General features: G+C 37.4%; 1 protein-coding gene across 1 annotated transcript in view; it reads left to right on the top strand.

Moving 5' to 3' along the window:
- Positions 1-18348, top strand: part of MOXD1 (monooxygenase DBH like 1) — a 44032-nt gene that overhangs the window by 1023 nt on the left and 24661 nt on the right. The window contains exons 2-4 of the mRNA XM_088533891.1: positions 10648-10794; positions 12102-12269; positions 12395-12478. Of these exons, the coding sequence (XP_088390017.1) occupies positions 10648-10794; positions 12102-12269; positions 12395-12478 (399 nt within the window). The remainder of the gene's footprint in view (positions 1-10647; positions 10795-12101; positions 12270-12394; positions 12479-18348) is intronic.

The raw sequence follows: 18348 nt of genomic DNA, 5'->3' as shown, positions 1-18348 counted from the left end.
GGCAGTTCAAGAGCTGAGTCGTCTAGTACAGTTGAGTTTTCTTTTTCTTCATCGGGCTACTGCTGGCTGATCTTTGAAGCTACTCCTTAAGTTTTGAGAGTTTTAAGAATATGGAATCTTACTAATCTTTTCAGCACAAGAAAACAAAATGCTTAATATTCATCCTATTATTTATTTTTTGCAATCGCAAAGAATTGAACCTTTTTTTAGAAAGGGGGAGCTTTTAATATAAATATTTCCTTTTTTTTTTCTATTAGTTTGCTACATAAAGTGCAGGCAAATATTTGTCTTATTTAAGTTCAAACCAATGATTTTCCTCATGTTTGTTTGTTTTCTCCATATTTCAAAATGAAGATCATTTTTCAGAAAACCTCAGTCTAAATAAAACTCTAATAATAAAAGCCCTATTCTAGTCCTCTAGTGCTGGAGCTGTTTGGGTCACAGAACATAAGGCCTGGTGGAGCCGTACGTTTAAGAAGATTCACCTCCTGCGAAGCTGTGGAAGAAACCCAAGCCTTGTGTTTGGCTAATACATAAATTCTGACCCTTGTAGAAAGGCATCCAAACCTCTTTTAAAGATATCCAGAGATGGGGAATCCATCTTTTCTCATGATAGTCAGTGGAAATGAAGAGTCTTTGCTATTTCTTCTTTCCAATGTTGACTTGTCTAGGCTTCTAACCATGTAATTTCTTTACTAAATTAAAAAGCCTACTCCCCGTCTCCGTCCTGTAGTCATTTATGTGCTGTAATCAAGACAATTTAAGTTTTCTATTGCATAAAATACATAGAAGAAGCTCTTCTTTAAAAATCGCACTGCAAGGCATTTTCCCTAGCACCCAAATTTTCAAGATTCTTTACAATGGATCGATCCATACAGAATCCAATTCTTCCACAGATTTTATTCATTGTCAGCACACAATAAATTACAGCTGACATAAAAAAAGGGAATGGATCATAGCAAGTGCCTCCTGTTACAGACTCCTAATCTTTTTTTTTTCCCGAAATTCTTATTTAACATACAAATATCGCCTATGCCAAGTGCTATAAGTTATTCCACTGCACTCTCAGCGTGGGTAATACCCTGCTGAAATTCTGCTGTGTATACCCTGCAGCACTTGCTGCAACCTTTTTTTCTCCGTATCTGTTTCTCCATCCCCAATTCTTCAGTTTTAGATGGCAGTGTTTGTTTCTAAACTTGGGTACAGTCTTTTAAAAAAAAGTTACTCTGTTGAGAGCAACTTTTAACAGAGCAACTTTTTCAATTGTCCTCCCTGCAGTTTAAAGAGAAACAGAAGGAAAGGCTGAAAACAAAGAGGATGGAGTAAACCCTTTGGAGAAGCAAAATTTGTCCAAAAGCTTTTTCTAGGCAGTTAACATAGGTTGATATAAAAAGAATAACTCATTCTAAAATGCTATTTCAATTATATCTAATTCTTCCCTTGATTCAAGCCACAAACACAGTTAATATTTTAAGAGCACTATTAAGTGTGTATGATCTTTGCAATATTCTCACTTAACAAGACTTTTTCATAGATAGTGCCTTTGAAAGTGTATGATCTTATGCTTGGCTATGCTCTATAAAATATGTACACCCTATAATGAAAGAACTTACTTTTCTTTTTGGTTTTAGAAATATGTTTTTATTCCATGATCACCAGTTTGAAAATGTTAATCATGGTCAAAACTCTTAAAAAGTTCTTTTTTTTTTTGGTTTCTTTGAAAGTTTTGAGATTCTTGTTAGTAGCCTGGTTTTCAGAAGTTTGAAAAACACCTTTATTGCCTTTCAAGTGGGCATTAAAGTTGCTAGTCTCTTGGGAGAATTTAGCCTCTTTTCCCCCCACCTTAAATCCTCTGTCCTCCTTTAAATAGAAGTAGAAAGTGTTCTACTCAAGGAAAAGTCCATGGTCTTCTGGGAGCAGACATGTAAATGTACTTAGACTACCATCAATCAAAGTAAAAGCAGATACTCCTTAACCTGTGAAAGTGCTTTGAGGTAGAGAAAAGTTTTCCAAGAGAGAAAGCATTTCCTCCCACTTTTATTTTTCACCATCTCACAGCAAGAGGATGCTGTTCCCACCAATGCTTCCTTGTAAAAAAAAGGTGATGACTCTAAGACCTGGATATGTGACAGCAGTAGATTGTACTGTCTTGCTCTTTAGGTGTTTCTTGACCTTTGGTATAACAAGGTAGTCTTCCTGTTTTGCTTTGCTTCTCTGTTTTGAAGCCATACTGAAGCTAAAAGGATCTCCAGCATAAGGAACAAAGGCTAAAATGATTTTAAAGACTGAATTTTAATTCCCTCTGAGTATCTCAAGCCATATGAGAGAAGAAAGAACCTCCACAGAGTATCAGAATAGCTTTTTAAGAGGCCTTTGGATGATCAGAAAATGATGTATAATAATATCTTAATGTTTCAGGAGTTCAGTATTTGGAAGGGAATCCTAGACATTTTTGGGGAGGATGTCGAGTGCATGCATAGCATAGCTACACAGCATCCTGTATTGCTCTGAGGGAGCCACCTCTACCATGGAGATGGACAAAAAGTGGGAGATCAGCGTGCAAATTATTCTGGCATGTCACTGAGAAGCCTGTGATGATGCAGCTGCAGATTATGTGGGACTTGGGTAAGGATGTTTGAGAGAAAGTGAAACAGTCTAGTGGAGGCTGGCATTGGAAAGCTGGAGAGCTGCTTTTCTCTCTGTAAGGGGGGGACACTTTGCAGAACAGTCCATACTTAGAAAAATGTTACCCTACCGTATTGCCGTGGTCCTTTGCAGCATGCGCTACTCACCACAACAGTTCTTGGGACAGCTTTTGCACCCAGTTTTCTGCTTTTTCTACACATCACTCTTTCGTGCATATGAATTGACACTGCACGCATTTTCATGCTAGAGCCATGGTTTTTCCTTGGTCTCCACCCCTGTCTGGAATTGTGCATCCCCACCCACAGCACGTAGCTGCTGAGAGCCCTGTTTTGGGGAGAGTAATCCTCCTTGATGAATGCCTATTTTGTGCAAGTCACACAAGAGGGTTGCATTGTTCGAGTCTTCTGTTGAACTTGCACAGAAAGAGTCCTTACTCAGGGTGAATAGGGACTGTGTATCACTAAAAAGTACTTTATTATTCATTACCGCCTTGCTTGTTAACTGTCACCCAAACTAAAGAATATCTGTTATCAAATGTATCCCATAGAGTTAGCTTAATTGCTCGCAGGGAAGCACTTGGAATAGATTTTAAAGGCCAGAAAACAGTGAGCATTCTCTGTACTTAACGATATGCTGCTTTTAAGTGCACTCATGCCAACAACAACAAAAGAAGTGTTTGGAAAACAACTTGAAAGGCACCAAAAGGGAGATGCAAAGTGCGGGCCACATTGACATATCTCAGCTGGAGCTTTGTCAGAGGTATTTCGTGCCTTTGGGCATTGTGGCAAAATCTCCACATGACTAATGAGTCCAGCTTGGCTTTGGTGCGAGGCATAAAGAGACACCATCCCATACATCTCTGCTAGCTGGGAGCTTTGTATTTCTCTTTCACAGGTACAATAGCTAGGACAAGGAAGCAACAACTGATGAACAAAAGATGAGAATATTTCTGTAGGTCTCCTATGTTGCAGGCTTGGGGGTAGGGAGTTTGGTAAAGGTTTTGTTTTGTTTTTGGTGAGGTTTTTTGATTTCTATTGTATTTCTTGTACTTAGGATTTTAGAAACACCAAGAAAACTATTTTTTTTCTTACTGCTCCACAAAAATCTGTACTTCTCAATGTTCAGTGTCTCACACCTGGGAGAGGATAGGAATGTAATCATTCTGAGTGATGCAAAAGTTCTAAATAACAGGGGGATAATTTCACATAAATTGTGATCCTAGAAATAGCAGGAGGATAAAGGGAGATTTTCTTAGGCACGTGGAGGAATTTTGGACACCAGCATCATTGATAATTGTGCTCCAAAATCCCTTAAGTGTTTTGAAAACTGTTCCTCATAATTGAAGTAATTAAAGTAATTAAAACAATAAAATGGGAACAGTTTAAATGTGGCTCCTGTACAAGGAATGTTCCTTGTGATAAAGCACAGTTGTGAGATTGGATCATAAAATATCTCCTCGTTACAGGTTTTCTTTCCCTTAGAACACATTGCTGCATGTTTTGTCTAGTCTGCTTTTGTTAGAATAGCCTTTAATCTAGCTCTATAGCTTCTGATATAGCTAGAGGATTACTTTTTACATGAACTTATGTTTTTGAGGCAAAGAGATTTTTGGAACCATGTTATCTATCCCCAAAAGTGATGTCATTTTTCAACTTGTAACCTTAGTTCTTATGTCTTCGTGTGATAAGCTGGAGAGCTCTCTACAGTTTGGTGTTTTTCATTTGTATGTGTCATAACTGGCTTTTCAATCTCCCTGGAATGCCACAGACACCACAGGGATTTTCCAGGCAAAAAAGAAGCCCCTGGCTGTATTTAATTAGATATAAGAAATACACTGAAATGCATGTAAATGACTTACAGTTTGAAGAAGGAAAAAGATGTCTCTAAGTAAATTACTATGCCCCACATGTAATGAGTACTCAACCTTCTTTTGCAATGAAAATATATATACATGTACACACACATTATCTGTTTATGTAAATAGAGAAGTGGAAAATATGTGCCTTTGTGGATTTGTGTAAGTGTGCATTTAAAATGCAGACACACCCACAGGTATGTGGTACAAATAATTTTCTTTTTGTCCTTTTTGAAGTTATCTGAAGTAAACAAGCCACATTTACTCTAACATAATCTAGTTAGTTTAATTGTACCAGGAGGAGATACAATTTCTCGGAACTATTCACATGAGTGAAATCTGGGCTTCTTAGCAAGGAGTGAATCATTTCTTACTAATTTGGTGTTTAGATAAAAAAAAAATCCATAAATTAGTTATGAAAAAAGTGTCCATAAGCAGCAGCTGAACTTACTATTGCGCAAATAGTTTAGGAACCGCTTAATTGCCGACACAATATCTTTTTATTTGGAGTTATTTTTTCCTTTGCGGCCAATCCCAAGATTGGGTCAGTCAACTGGAATGATCTCAAGGTGTTTCTATGTGATGCGGTGAGGCTTTCAGACTTCTGCTTGGTGTTGTTTTTTTTTTCTGTGTGCTCTGCTTTTTAATAAAACAAGAGTATGGTAAGATCTTTGCCTTCAATTCAAGCTGAAATTTATTTGGGGTTGAGAATAGTTGGGTTTGCTTGTTTGCAAACTCATGTTCTGTTTGCTTCTTGCCAAATAAAATGTGAAAACATCTTTTTTTTTGTGGTATTATCCAGTGTGTGCTGGAACCATGTGCGGGAGGATTCCATTTAAATTAAAATGCAACAATAAAAAGGAGTTTTTGTTGTTGTTGTTGTTGTTTGCTAGGTTTTTTTTTTTTTTTTTTTTTTTTTTGAAATCCGGAAAGGCATAGCTTGGTGGAGTTTTTCAAACAAAAGTTTTGATCTGTTCTTTTACATACCGTAGCAATTCATCCATTCTGTTTATAAAAAGACCCTGCTTTGCACCAAGTTCCCCCTTGGGTACAGCCTCCCAATTCCTTTGCCAGATTTACATGCCCTGTTTCTTTGTCACAAGTTTGGATAGTTTGAGGTTATTCGGAGCTGCCTGAGTTGGCTGTGTGTCGTTAAGCCAGGACTGGTTGCGACACACCTTGTTTTTCCCTCCCGTTTCCCATTGCTGGCTCATCCCTTGGCCCTCTCGTGAAGCTTCAGTTCGTGCTGCACCCAGAGCAATGCCCAGGTTGGAGCTGAGCACAGTCTGTGAATCCTGGGATCAGAACTTTGCTCACAAGCCGAGCCTGCCAGGCAATTGCTGCATGGGGCCTCAGTCTGAGAGCTAGTTTGTGCTCCTTGAGGTTGAACAGTGCTGCATATAATCTAGCATAGGAAACGGATATCATAAACAAAACAATCTTGTATGTTGTTAAGGTCCAGGGAGGGCTTTCCATAGACACCTGTTCAAGTAGGTGATGACAGCTGGGAACATTTTTTTCAGTCAGGGTTCCTTGTGCAGCTGTGCTTATGTTCTTGAAGGATAAAACAGCCTATCATCTGAATCATTTTTTACAGCCATAAGAAATTCTTCTCCCTGATGGTTTATGTAGCAGCAATCAGAAACCGTATATGCTGCAAAACAATTTTTAAGAGAGAAAGAGGAGTTAATAGGATTTGAAAAACAATGAAACATCATCAGCTTCAGTTGTGGTAAAGAACATAAAATAGCTTGTATAATCATAAAGATTGTTCATTTTCCATATGTTGTTTCAACTTCTAGATGGCATAAGGAACAAGATATCTAATTATTTGACTGATAGCACAGTTTAGCCTGGAGCATAAAATACCAGCTTATGCAATATAATCAAAGAATGGACAGAAACTTTAAATGTACAATGTTTCAAATATAAATAGTATACAGAGTCAAATGCCCAAATAAATTTTTGTTTGTTTGTTTTTATGTAGCATGACAAATCGCACCTCCAAAACTTTGTAAGTTTTAAACATCTATTATTTAAATAACCAAAATAAGATGTTTGTACTAGAAAAATATGGTTAATTTCACCCTTTTCTTCTGTTTCTGCAACCGTTTACACTTCTTTCTTTATAGTTAATGTAAAACTTCAGCAACTTTGTTTTGATTTTAAGTATAATATATACTTTTGTGTGTACAAGAAGCTGAGGAATCTGGTTTCAAGTGCTGAATCAGTAAATTAATCCATATTTTTCTGGTTTGTTCTGCTTGTTTAAGACATTTGGTATTAAGGATTTTATGATTTTCACAGATCTATTCTGGAGCTCCGTGAAATTCCAGACAACTTGGATCAGTATAATCTTTCTTACAAAAGACACAGGTTTTCACACTAACTACAAGGGGTGGAAAAACTAAATCTCTGTGAAAGCAGCCAGTGTATTGGAGCCTTTTCCAACTCAGAAAGAAGAAATCGTTATAACAGGAGGCCCATTTAAGCCCATCCATGCTAGATATTGAAGCACTGTGCTACTCTGTTGATGCAAATATTTGCCCTCTATTCTCAACAGAATTGAGTCCATGAAATGTGTAAATGTGTTATGGGAATAGATTCCAGGCAGAATTTGGAGGGTGTTTAGCTATCCTAACTTCAACTGAAGTTCATGTACTGATGTTTCTTGTCTGGCTTCTGGTGTGTTCATCTTCTCTGCTCGGCTTTGTTCTTCTGTGTTACTTTTCAAAAGTGAGAGGTAGCCAGTTTTTTCTTTGATTAGACACAAAGACTTAAGTGTCAGTCTTTGTTGTAGCAGTCCAAACATGGCGTTTTGATTGGATTTGTACTGTAAAACACAAGACTTCTTTAATTTTTTCTTATTTTTGCACTCTGAAAGGAAGCATCCCTAGATCTTTTTCTAGTGTTCATGACACCACTTCGCTGAATGGCCAGGACCTTAACTAAATATGTTTTAAGCAAATAAATCAAAGGGTATGTGTCCTCCATGCTAATGCCTGAGGAGATTTGTTTAATGACAATGATGTGTTTAATGCTTTACACAGGCCTCAAACACTCTTAAACTATAGTGAGTAAATTGGGAAAAGTCTCTGCACTTTGACTTAAAATCCACTTTGCGAAATGGAAAGATGCCCATGTGTTTCCTTGACATTGAGGCTTTACAGTGCTAAACAAACCTTTTTCATGTCAGAAGTTGAGCAATCAAATTCTGAGCAGGTCAGTTTTTTTCCTGTCATTTGACTTGATTTTTGTGATGAGCATCTGGATATTTTTCAGCAGAAGTAATATATATAGTGATAAAGATGGTTAGTGGCTCTGAAGTAGCTCCTGAAGTTGAACGTTGTCACTATCTGAGTCTGCTGGTGGTGCCTCCTTGCGTTGTGTGGAGTTGGGATTTGGGCGACATTCTGCGTGCACTGAAGGGAAGGGTCAAGGTGGAACACACCAGGCAGCAAATGTAGACAGACACTCTATGTTCTTTGCTTCACAGAAATTTTCACATGGGGCAGATTAGCATTAATTGTTCAGATTAACATCTACGCACAACCTACGTTGAGGTGAGTCATCAGAAACTGCTCAAAGCCCATGATGCGGCTGGGCGAGCACCTCATGCTCTCCCTGGCTGAGCCTTGCTCTCCTGTGGCCCCGGGTGTTAGAACAGGCCACAGTGGTCCTGCCTTCGAAGCAGCGTTCACTTGCCAAGACAAAATGAACCCTCTGGGGTAGATCAGATCTGTGACCTTTCTTTGACTGTCATCCATGTGAATGAAATAATTACGTTGACACCGATGTTATCAAGGCACAGTTGAGCTATTACCTTAATTATACAACTTCTTGAGTTATTCTTGCATTCTCCCTGCAGGCTCCTAGAAGTCAGAGCTCTAACAACACATGCAATTTTTTTTGGTAGAGTTATGTCCCCTAGAGTTGTTGAGAAATGGTATAGTTCTACCAGAAAATTATTTGCAGCGTAGACCAAGCTCATAGACACCTAACTTTGCTTTGCATTTCTGAAGTTTCCTTCACAACCTTTTGAGGCAAAGACTTTCAATCTATTTCAATGTGGAATTACTCTGTAAAAACCTTTCTAAAATTTCTCTTTCTGGATAATTCAATTCAATACGTGTATGCTTACTCCAGTATAAAGTTTGCCCTCTTCCGATTTAATGTAACATTTCTGCAAAGCTATTACATTTAGATAAAAGTTAATTGTTCACAAGGTTACATTTCTAGTCCAGGCAAGCCCTTACTATTACTTAGATGAAAGCAGAGATTCTGAAAAGCCATATTTTCAAAGCAGGAAGAGTGCTGCATGTGCATACACAGCCTTTTCCCAAGCTCTGATGTAGGAGTAAAGAGGGTTTCCATCAGTGTGATCCCATAAAATATCCATCTTAAAGAACAAGCCAAGAACAAGTCCATTATTTCCATATGGAAAAGCAAATCTCAAATTCTTTCTCTAAACAAACATAACTGTCAGTTTCCTTTCTTTCAGCATGTAAAGTGCAAGTGCCAGACCTTGTTTCCTCTCTTTGTTGATGATTATGTTTCCACACCTGTATTCTGCCATGTTTCCACATCTGTATTCTGCCATATATGTACTTATTCACCCATAGTCGTGAAAAGTGATGACAGGAAAAGAATGAATCTTTTCAGTACTTTCAAAAAATTTGAAATTTAGATTTCTTCTTTTCTTCCTGGGAAGTGCATCCTGACTGAAACAATATTTTATAAAAATGTTCATACAAGGTAATATACTTGATGAAATGATTAGACGTGCAGTTATTCATACATGTATAAAGGCTGTTCAGCTTGTGCATATCAACTGGTGTGCACTTGGTCTCTTGTACACATACAAAAATGTCAAGGGTGGAATTAGGTCTAAGCATAGGATTAAGGCTTCTAAATGATCTTTTAGTGAATTAGAAAGGCATCAGCTAATCTAACAGCATCAAAATATGAAAGACTTCACAAATTTACAGCCTTATGCCCACTTCAGCCAAAGGACATGAAAGTTGCAACCCTCTGTAAAAATAACGTCTAAATATCTTCAGAAGCAAATACCTCCGAGAAAGAGCAGGCGTCGCATTATTTTGCTGAGAAAGCTATGTGATTGATGGTGTCTGCCTGTAAGCTGTTTGGCAGCAGAAAAAGCTCTACTTGTTTGGGGGAGGAGAGGGGGAAAAAGAAAAAATCACTTGACAAAATAGTTTGACACCAGAGAGGAAGGTCATGTATTCGGGGAAAAGGAGATGTTTCTCTAAGCGAGGAGCAGATGCTCTCCTCTAGGGTTCAGTGCGTAGCACAGCTGCCCCAACCCGCCCTCCCCTGTTTCAAAGTCAGCAGAAAGAGCTGAAAACTGAAAACGGGTGGCCCAAGCCTTGCATTTGGGCTCCAGCAGAGAGCGGGGTGCAGGCGGGCCGCAGCTGGCCACAGAGCTGAGGAATTCAGGGGTGAGGAGGTTAATGACAGAGCAGGTTCTGCTGTGTGCAATACTTCTGCTAAACTGGAGATGGAGCTCATCTTTCTTCAACTGAAAAAAAAAAAAAAAGAGAGAAATAAAAAAGTAAGGAAAAAGAAAAAACACCAAATCGTCAAATAAACACCAAAGCCACTTCAGGGATTTTTGCGTATGAAGAAGACCTTTTTTTTTTTTTTTTTTTTTTTAATGCCAATTAATTGTAATGTTTCTGATTCCGGTGTTAGTCTTTAGTGGGGGGAAAAAAAAAAGAAAAGTGATTGGGAAAGAAGTAACAACAATACTGTTTATGCAGTTTCCATGTTGTTACAATATTTTAAGTGAAATTCCTACTAATTTCCCCAGAAGTCCTTGGCATCCCACTGCAATAAGGTAGACTAATAGATTTTGGAGCATGCCCTTTAATTTTAGTTTTTGTACAAGCAGGATATATTCATAGATCAAGACTTTTTATAAGTAGTTTATCAAGAAGACTTGCTTACTATACATTTTTATTTAGCAAACTCTTAAGAATCACCCCAAAGTTATTATTTCATACAAAATCATGAAGCTTCATATTTTACATAAATATCTATTTTAAGGGGTTCAGTATTTGTCATAGAGTTGTATTTTTAAATAATATATTAGATTTTAATAATGGTTCCCCTTTTATTTTCAACAGGATTACTTTACAGATGAGAACAGAGTGCTGAAAAAGGACCCTCAACAGGATTACCATCTGGAGTATGCCATGGAAAATAACACACATACAATATTGGCTTTTAGCAGGGAACTGCACACTTGTGATCCAAATGATAAGAGTATAACGGTAAGAAAGATGTGTGGATAATATGTAGATAGTTCAAGTAACTAAGATAGATAGCATACCTGAATATGAAGCAGGTTATTAAAATCTTCTCATGTTAATAAAAGGAAAGAATTATATAAATTCGACTAGAAAATTAGTTTATCCAACTCACAATATATTTTCCAAAACTTCAGTTTTTCAACTTAAATTTGCTAAGAAATTACTTTTATATATTTTACTAGGTATGGACTATTGCATTTTATTTTCAGCTTTCTTTATTCCTCTAAATAAGTGCATAATATTTTCTAATTTCTAAGGCAGTGTATGAACATAGGAGTGAACCAGGGTACGCCATCATGACAACTTCAGAAAGACTGTTCAAGTCTTGCACTAACTTGTAATTGCTCTCAAAGCTTTTAGAAAGCTTTCAAGAGTATGACGTTAAATTATATTTTATGGCTTTATTTCTGTATTTAAAACAAAAACCGAAGGAGTATAATAATAGGTCCTCACTTTTCATGATAAATTCTTTTGCTGTCCTAGTGACAGCTGTAATCTTTCATATGAATAATTTTAAACTCTGATGACTTCTGTACTTTTGTATGCTTTGGACATTTTACTTCTCATCTTAGAAGCATTTCTATAATAGTTTAATGCTATTTTAATTATCTGTGTTTTTATAATTTGGGTGATAATAACAACATGAGAAGATGAAAGATGCAGGAAGCAGATCCACAGCTGTATAAACTGTCAGAACCCCAGGCAGCCAATGGATCTATGATTTTTGAACCTGCTCCAAATTGCCTCAATATAGCTTAACTTTGCTATTTATGAGAATATTTTGTCTCATGGGTGGTTATTGCATTCTGAGAATAGGTTACACTGTAGCTGTAGACAAATTTTTTAAGATGTAAATCTGTTCCTGTAATTTAATGTCTATCTTCCCTCCCATACAGTTGACACTAATCCACAGGAGGTATTCAGATGTTTACACAGTTAAGGCTGGAAATTGTTTTGGATAGATAGTTTCCAATTGTGGGCCAAATGAGTGACACCTCTAGAAAAAATCATTTTGTGTCTTTAGTTGATGGGCATCTTTTTTTATGAATCTTTTCTGGTATTTGCAAATATGAGTTAAGTTTGCTGCATCAATGAAAGGAAACTATGAGGGAGAGATTCAACTTCTGTAGATCTACTTTTCTCATTTAGTGTAAATCGTCATTGTTCAAATACAGTAACACCTAAGTCCCATCTATTCCAGCAGTTATATGAACCATACTGTGAGAAAAACATTCTTCCTATTCCTTCTAATTTTCTTTTTCTTTAAGGAGAGCACAGTACGGGTAATATGGGCCTATCACCACAAAGACATGGGAGAAGCGGGTCAAAATTACCACGGGGCTAATCGTGGTTCAAAGAGTTTACGTTTACTGAACCCTGAGAAAGAAGAAGTTTCATCTGTCTCTCTGGCATACTTTGACCTGACAAACAAAGACGTAAGTTACTTGGAGTTTTGGATTTATGTGGAGATTGGGGTGAGGTGGCATCTAGACTTCTTGGTCTAAGCAACAGGCAATGCAACTTTTATAATAGTAATTTCTCTCCCTTTTTATTAAGACAGGTGCTTATACCAGATAAAGATACAACATATTGGTGCCAAATGTTTAAGATTCCTGTACGACATGAAAAGCATCATGTGACAAAGGTGAGTGGTTCAGACTGTGAATGCAGATGACAACAATTGCTCTTCAAATCTTTTTTTTTTTGTGCTTTCAAAACTTGTTTCCCTACTTGCTGGAGTAGAAGCAAGACCTCTAGAGCATTTTCACAAGAATAGGTAAAGGGTTTGTGTATGTATCGCAAGGACCAGTTCCGGTGCGCCCTAACAGAGAATGAGAGTGGAAATTGTTTCTGATCTTTAAAAAATGGCAAAACCTATGTAATTTTCTTTAAAAAATATTCCATGAATTTTCTACTTGTCTATAAAATATATTTGTTTGGATTTCTAGCTTTCTGCTTTGAAGCGAAAGAACTTCAGGATTTTGCTTTCCATGTTAAATTTGTTAGAAGTTGGTACAGGCAGTTCAGTAAAAGAGATCTCTGGAACTGTGTTATTTATATCCACTGAATTTAACTGCAATACTTTAAATAACTGAGTGTGCTTTGCTAGACAGCACACACAGTTATTAAAACAAAACAAAAGTAAAGACAAACTTGTGTTCACCTGAAGCTAAAAAAATTTTCTTTCAGAGATACATTGGTTACTTTTTCAGAAAAGTTTCATATTCTTTATTTTTAGTATGACGAATAAAAGTATTATAATTTTAGAAATCACATTTTGAGGACTGATTTTTTTTTGTTTATTATTAAGCATTAAAATGAGAATGTCATTCCTAGATTTCCCAGCTTCAGAAAAGCACACAAATTTTATATTACTTTATTTTTTCTAACTCAAAAAATGTTTAGAGAGAGAAAATGGTTAGAGAAAAAGAGTAAAGAATTACTCTAGAAATACATCGCTATCTTCTTTCAGAGCTACAGCTTCAATTTTCATATATGTGACTTTTGTAGCTGATGCACGCAGATTTATTTTGGAATTCTGTGCATCTTTGCCAATCTATTAAACATTTCCTAAAGCTTACTGACACACAGATGATTTGACTTATGAGTACTCCGAAGGACATCAGTCATGCAAACAAAGATTACATTTGACAAAGGGAAAGATAGATGAATTTTGTGCCCTGATCAAAATTACTGTGTTAGCTAAATAACTATGTAGATGTTAATTAATAATTCTTCTGTAGTATGACTTTCATACAACCTATGCATACCATTTTAATAGAGGAAAGAAAGAGTTAATAGAATAGTTCAAATTCATCTCTGGTATGATTCCGTCTGCATGGATAGTGTACAAGGGAGCTGATTTTGGCTATATCTGCACGTCTTTCTTTATGATTTTATGAATCATGTAAGTTATTTGACTCAAGCTGGACGAGATGTGTGCCATTGACAACATGGAACCATGTGCTTAGATGTGCAGGTGTGCCTGCTGATGAATATTTGCAGAAACCACAAGTAAATGAGAACTTGTTTCATATTGTTTGGTTGCTTTCTTTCTTTGTTTCTTCTGGAAAATTGTAGTAATTTATTTAAAAAAATCATCGTTTTACTCAGGAAAGCACAACATTTTCATGAAGGAGGATGTCTAAGAAAAAAGTAGAACACGCAGTAAAGGTAGAGGCCAAGACTCTTAAACATCTCTAGTTAGCAAATGCCAGGTTCTGAATACAGATTCTAAATTGAAAATTATTTTTAATCTTCAACGGCCTTCACATTATTTTTAAAAAGGGTAACTATACATGCTCTCAGACAAAACATATTAAAAACATTTGCAAACATATTTCATAAATATAAGTCGGTGGTCTAGCAGTTGCGTGATGTGATACACTTGGTCGCAGGATGCGTCTACACCAGTATTTTAGCTTGGAACATTAGTGTGCTTTAGAAGTGAGTCTGCACATTGATTTGGTTAGCACCATGGAATAGTTTTGGAGCTCGTGAACTGAATCCCTTCGGATGGTACTGAGCCGAAGGTGTGCTCTGGGAGCACGCCGGGTATGCCCCAGGGGCAAGTGGCCAGCAGTCCAGGGGACCAGATGGAGCACGTCCAAATAAAAATTCTTTGTAGTGTGTGGCATGGATGTCAGGTCCGCACCCTTTTTCTCTTCTGTGCTTTTGGGCTATATGTTCTTCTTATAGAAAAAGCCTGTTGAATGACTCTTTAGGCAGTGAGGAGTTATTTTGCAGACATCCCAGTATGCCAGCTTTGCCATTCGGGTGGTTAAGGCACAGCCATGCGTGTTGCTCACATGAGCAATCTGTTGATTTTAAGTGAATCAAAGTGCTTTTTGGGGTAAGGACTCAGTGTATTGCATTTTTCTGTTAGCACAATATAATGAAGCAACTGGCATAAAAGATAATAAAATCATTGGAAGGTAAATTATGTAAGATCTGTCTTTTCTTGCTCTTTACATAATATTTATGATACTTTCCAAAAACCTCAAGTGATGAGAATCAGCATAGTTTCTTTGACTATTCTTGAGCAAACTGCACTACATGATATGTAAAGTATGCAATTGATAAGATTGTAATCTTCATCAGGCATTCATCTCAGGTGGAATAAGGGCATGGATAAATAAATTCTCTTTATGCTGCATTTATCATTGGAGAATAGTACTTCAGTATGGTAACAGGGTACTCGGCCAGGGTGAAGATTTCTTTTTTTAGTCTTCCTTTGTTTTATATTTCTTGCAACATCTTCCCTAGGGAAGAGACAGTGTCTTCCTACATGTCTCTACAATGCCTTTGATTACAAGATTTCTTATGCCTCTGGGAACTCTTGGAGAAATACCTAATAAAACTGTTTATAATAATAATGTGCCTGCTAAGAAATAAAATAAAATTATTTTTAAATAGTTGGGGAGCTTCAAGCTCCTCAGCTCCAAGGTGTCTAATTGGTTAAGCAATGGTTACTTCAAAAATCTTTAAACTTCTAAGGGTTTTCTCTGTCACTGCATGTGTTTTTGTTTGTTTGTTTGCCTTTTTTTTTTTGTTGCAGAACCGAACATCAGAGTAATAGGTTCATCTTGAAAATGCTGATAGGTAGAACAGATGAAAGGGATCACTTGGAGGTCGTAGCGAGAAGCTCTCTTGTGTCACTCAGCTTGCAGGGTGGCTTGCTGGTGGTCCTGCAACCCCAGACCCTGACTGCCCTTCTTGTGGGAGAGCACGCATCATTGCCTATCTACAAAATGTGCATTTGCCAGTTTTGCTGCTTTAAGCTTCAGGTTGTGCTGTACGCTTAGGGCTTAGTACCACATGTACAGTAGGGTTTTATTTTTCTTGCATATAGAAGTTAGTCCTGAGTTTTCTCAGAAGTAAGCTTTCTTAATAAAAATAAAAAGAGAATTTCATTTATTATCCCGGACTTTCTGGATGTGGATTTAAGGTAATTTCTTGCTAAGATTTTTGTAGTGCACTGTAAATATCATCTCTCTGACGGGTCCCGCCTGGGCTTCTTCATCATGTACTAAAGAAAATTTTCCTGTTTTGCTGAATGTACCTGGAGAAGGAGCTCTGCTCCAGAAGGGCTTCCCAAAGCTGCTGGTAAAGCCAACACCCAGGCACGTCCAGGCACCACCTTTCTCATGAAAAGCTCTCTGTCTCCCTGCCAGAGCCACCCTGGGTGTGGATACGCCTGATAGAGGGGCAGTCAGTGCCATGCTCGGCCTGGGAAGGCCTGGACGGCTAGAGGCACTCACTGAAAGCAGCACGCATGGGAAAGAGCTGTCTGTGCAGCTCCTTCAGTCTTGTAAATTGGCCATTTTTAATATCTCTCTATTTTGTCTCCTTCATTTAAAAAAAAATCATTCAGTGATGGTACACTGCCTGCTGAAATGCTCTAGTTAATCAAGAGGTCTGGTTTCTGTTATTTGCAATGTGCATGCATGTGTGTACATGTTGACGCAAGGTCCCTCTAACTTGTAAGACTATTTGGTTATGATCATTTTTTTCTGCTTATTTATTGTTTTCTTTGATTTTTTTTTTTGCTTTCTATGAGCTGGCATCATGCAGATGTTTATCACTGTCATGAAAGTGAAAGTTTCTTTCACACTCATAAGAACTACTTTTCCCAAAAGTTGTATTTTCAAAGCTTGTTTTTACTTCTCTTGGCTCTTTTTATCTGTAATCTTGCAAGTATAGCTATTTTAATACTCTTTATAGCTTAGTGTTCGATGCCACTTATCTTCCATTTATTTAATTGGATTACTTATGAATATAACTGCTTCTACTAAAGAGTCATTCTTTTGACTTTATGTTAGCCTCCAGTCTCCCATGTACATCATTGCTTTTTCTGAAGTAATCAAAAACTTTGAAATACAATATTTCTCCCACTGTCTTTCTGATTTTCTACAAATTTTCTATATCTGTGCTTAACCACTACACCTGACAAATTACTTAATGCTGGGGGCATGCTTCTGAAAAGCTGCAGTAGTTGTTGGTGGAGAAATGGTATGTATATTGTACGTCAGGCATGCCATAATCTACTTCTATGAATTTTTTCATCTTTGGTAACTAGCACGACCATGCTAGTCTCAACATTCACTTTCCCTTTATTTTAATAGCCTCTTTAAAATGTACTTCGTTTACCTTAGGGGAAGTAGTTCCCTAGGCTTGAGCAGTGGTAATCCTGTAGACAAAAGCATGTCTGATATTGAATTTTACTCTTAAGAATAGGAATACAAGCCTATACAGAATAAAAAACACAACAGAGACAGTAGTAGCTTCATTCATGTACATGTACATATGTACATGTATTTACTTAACAATTACGTTCATATAGTTCTGAACTTTCTGGGTTTTATTCTGGGAAACTGGAAGTAGAGTTGGAGGAATACTGGCAGAAAGGTTGTGGTATAGCTGTGCTCAGAGCATAAAATACTTCAAAATCTGTAAAAGAGAATCTTTAATGGGAAGAGGCCATTCAGAGGTGGAGAGGAGAGCAGTAGATTGCATTTTGCAAGTACTTAAAGCACTCTTGGATGTCTGCATAAAGCACTCTTTTCATGTGTGCTATTTGAACCTGCTTATGAGTATGGAGCAAACAGGTTAACCACTGATGAAGTGGGAAAAAGCTCTGTGCTGGGGATTAGGTTTATGTGGTCAAAATGAAGTATATATTTAGTACTCCTCAAGCATACTAAATTAAACCCACGCGACATGTTACAGAGGGTAAATTTCCAGCCATGAAGTTGGGCTGTCTCTCATCTAACCATTCCCAAGTCTGAATTAGCCATTTAGATGACATCAATAGACAGTGGCAAAAAATAGATACTTCCCAATAGCGATTTATGTCGTCCTAGAATAGGTGTCTAAAATACGGGAGTTCAGACATTCCCGATAGGATTCAGTCTCTCTCCATTGGCTGAAGAAAGAAACTTAGAGAGCTAGCCTGGAGTAGATCAAATATGTGACTCTCAGTAAAAAAAAATCAGCACCGCCACCAACAAAAACCCTTAGTTGTTTAGCATTAGCAGCAAAATGCTACATTGGACATATTTTTATAAAAGCACCAAAGTTTCCGTTGCTGATCTCATTAGGAAAGGGAGCCTCTTTTCCATTAAAGAACGGCTTGTATTAGCGTGCCCCAGCAGCTGCAAGTTAATCTTCATGTTCAGTTTCAGGACAATCTCTGATAAGGAAGCAAAAACTCCCAAAAATCTTGTTGCCAAGGGGAACTCAGCTTTTTGACAGTGGAATGCTTTAGTAATACCAAAGACCCCAGTGTGAAAACACAAAGGGACTCCAGTTTAAGAGCCTGATTGATTGGAAGCCAGAGGGGCAGCTTGTAGCCGTCAGCACCTAAATGAGGGCACTGATTTTTAACTTGGGTGATACCAGACAGTAACTGCTTGTTCCTCTCTGGCTTGAACTTTCACGTTTTGCTAAATGTGATAACTCTGGCAAATTGCATCATGCAGCCTGAAACAAACAAATGTTCTGTATTTTACGGTA

This window comes from Tinamus guttatus, unplaced genomic scaffold, assembly GCF_059628265.1.
Source record: "Tinamus guttatus ecotype Peru unplaced genomic scaffold, ASM5962826v1 Tinamus_guttatus_pri_ptg000525l, whole genome shotgun sequence".
NCBI lineage: Eukaryota > Metazoa > Chordata > Aves > Tinamiformes > Tinamidae > Tinamus > Tinamus guttatus.
Note: the sequence above shows the minus strand (reverse complement) of the source record. Positions and strands in the feature narration are given on the sequence as shown.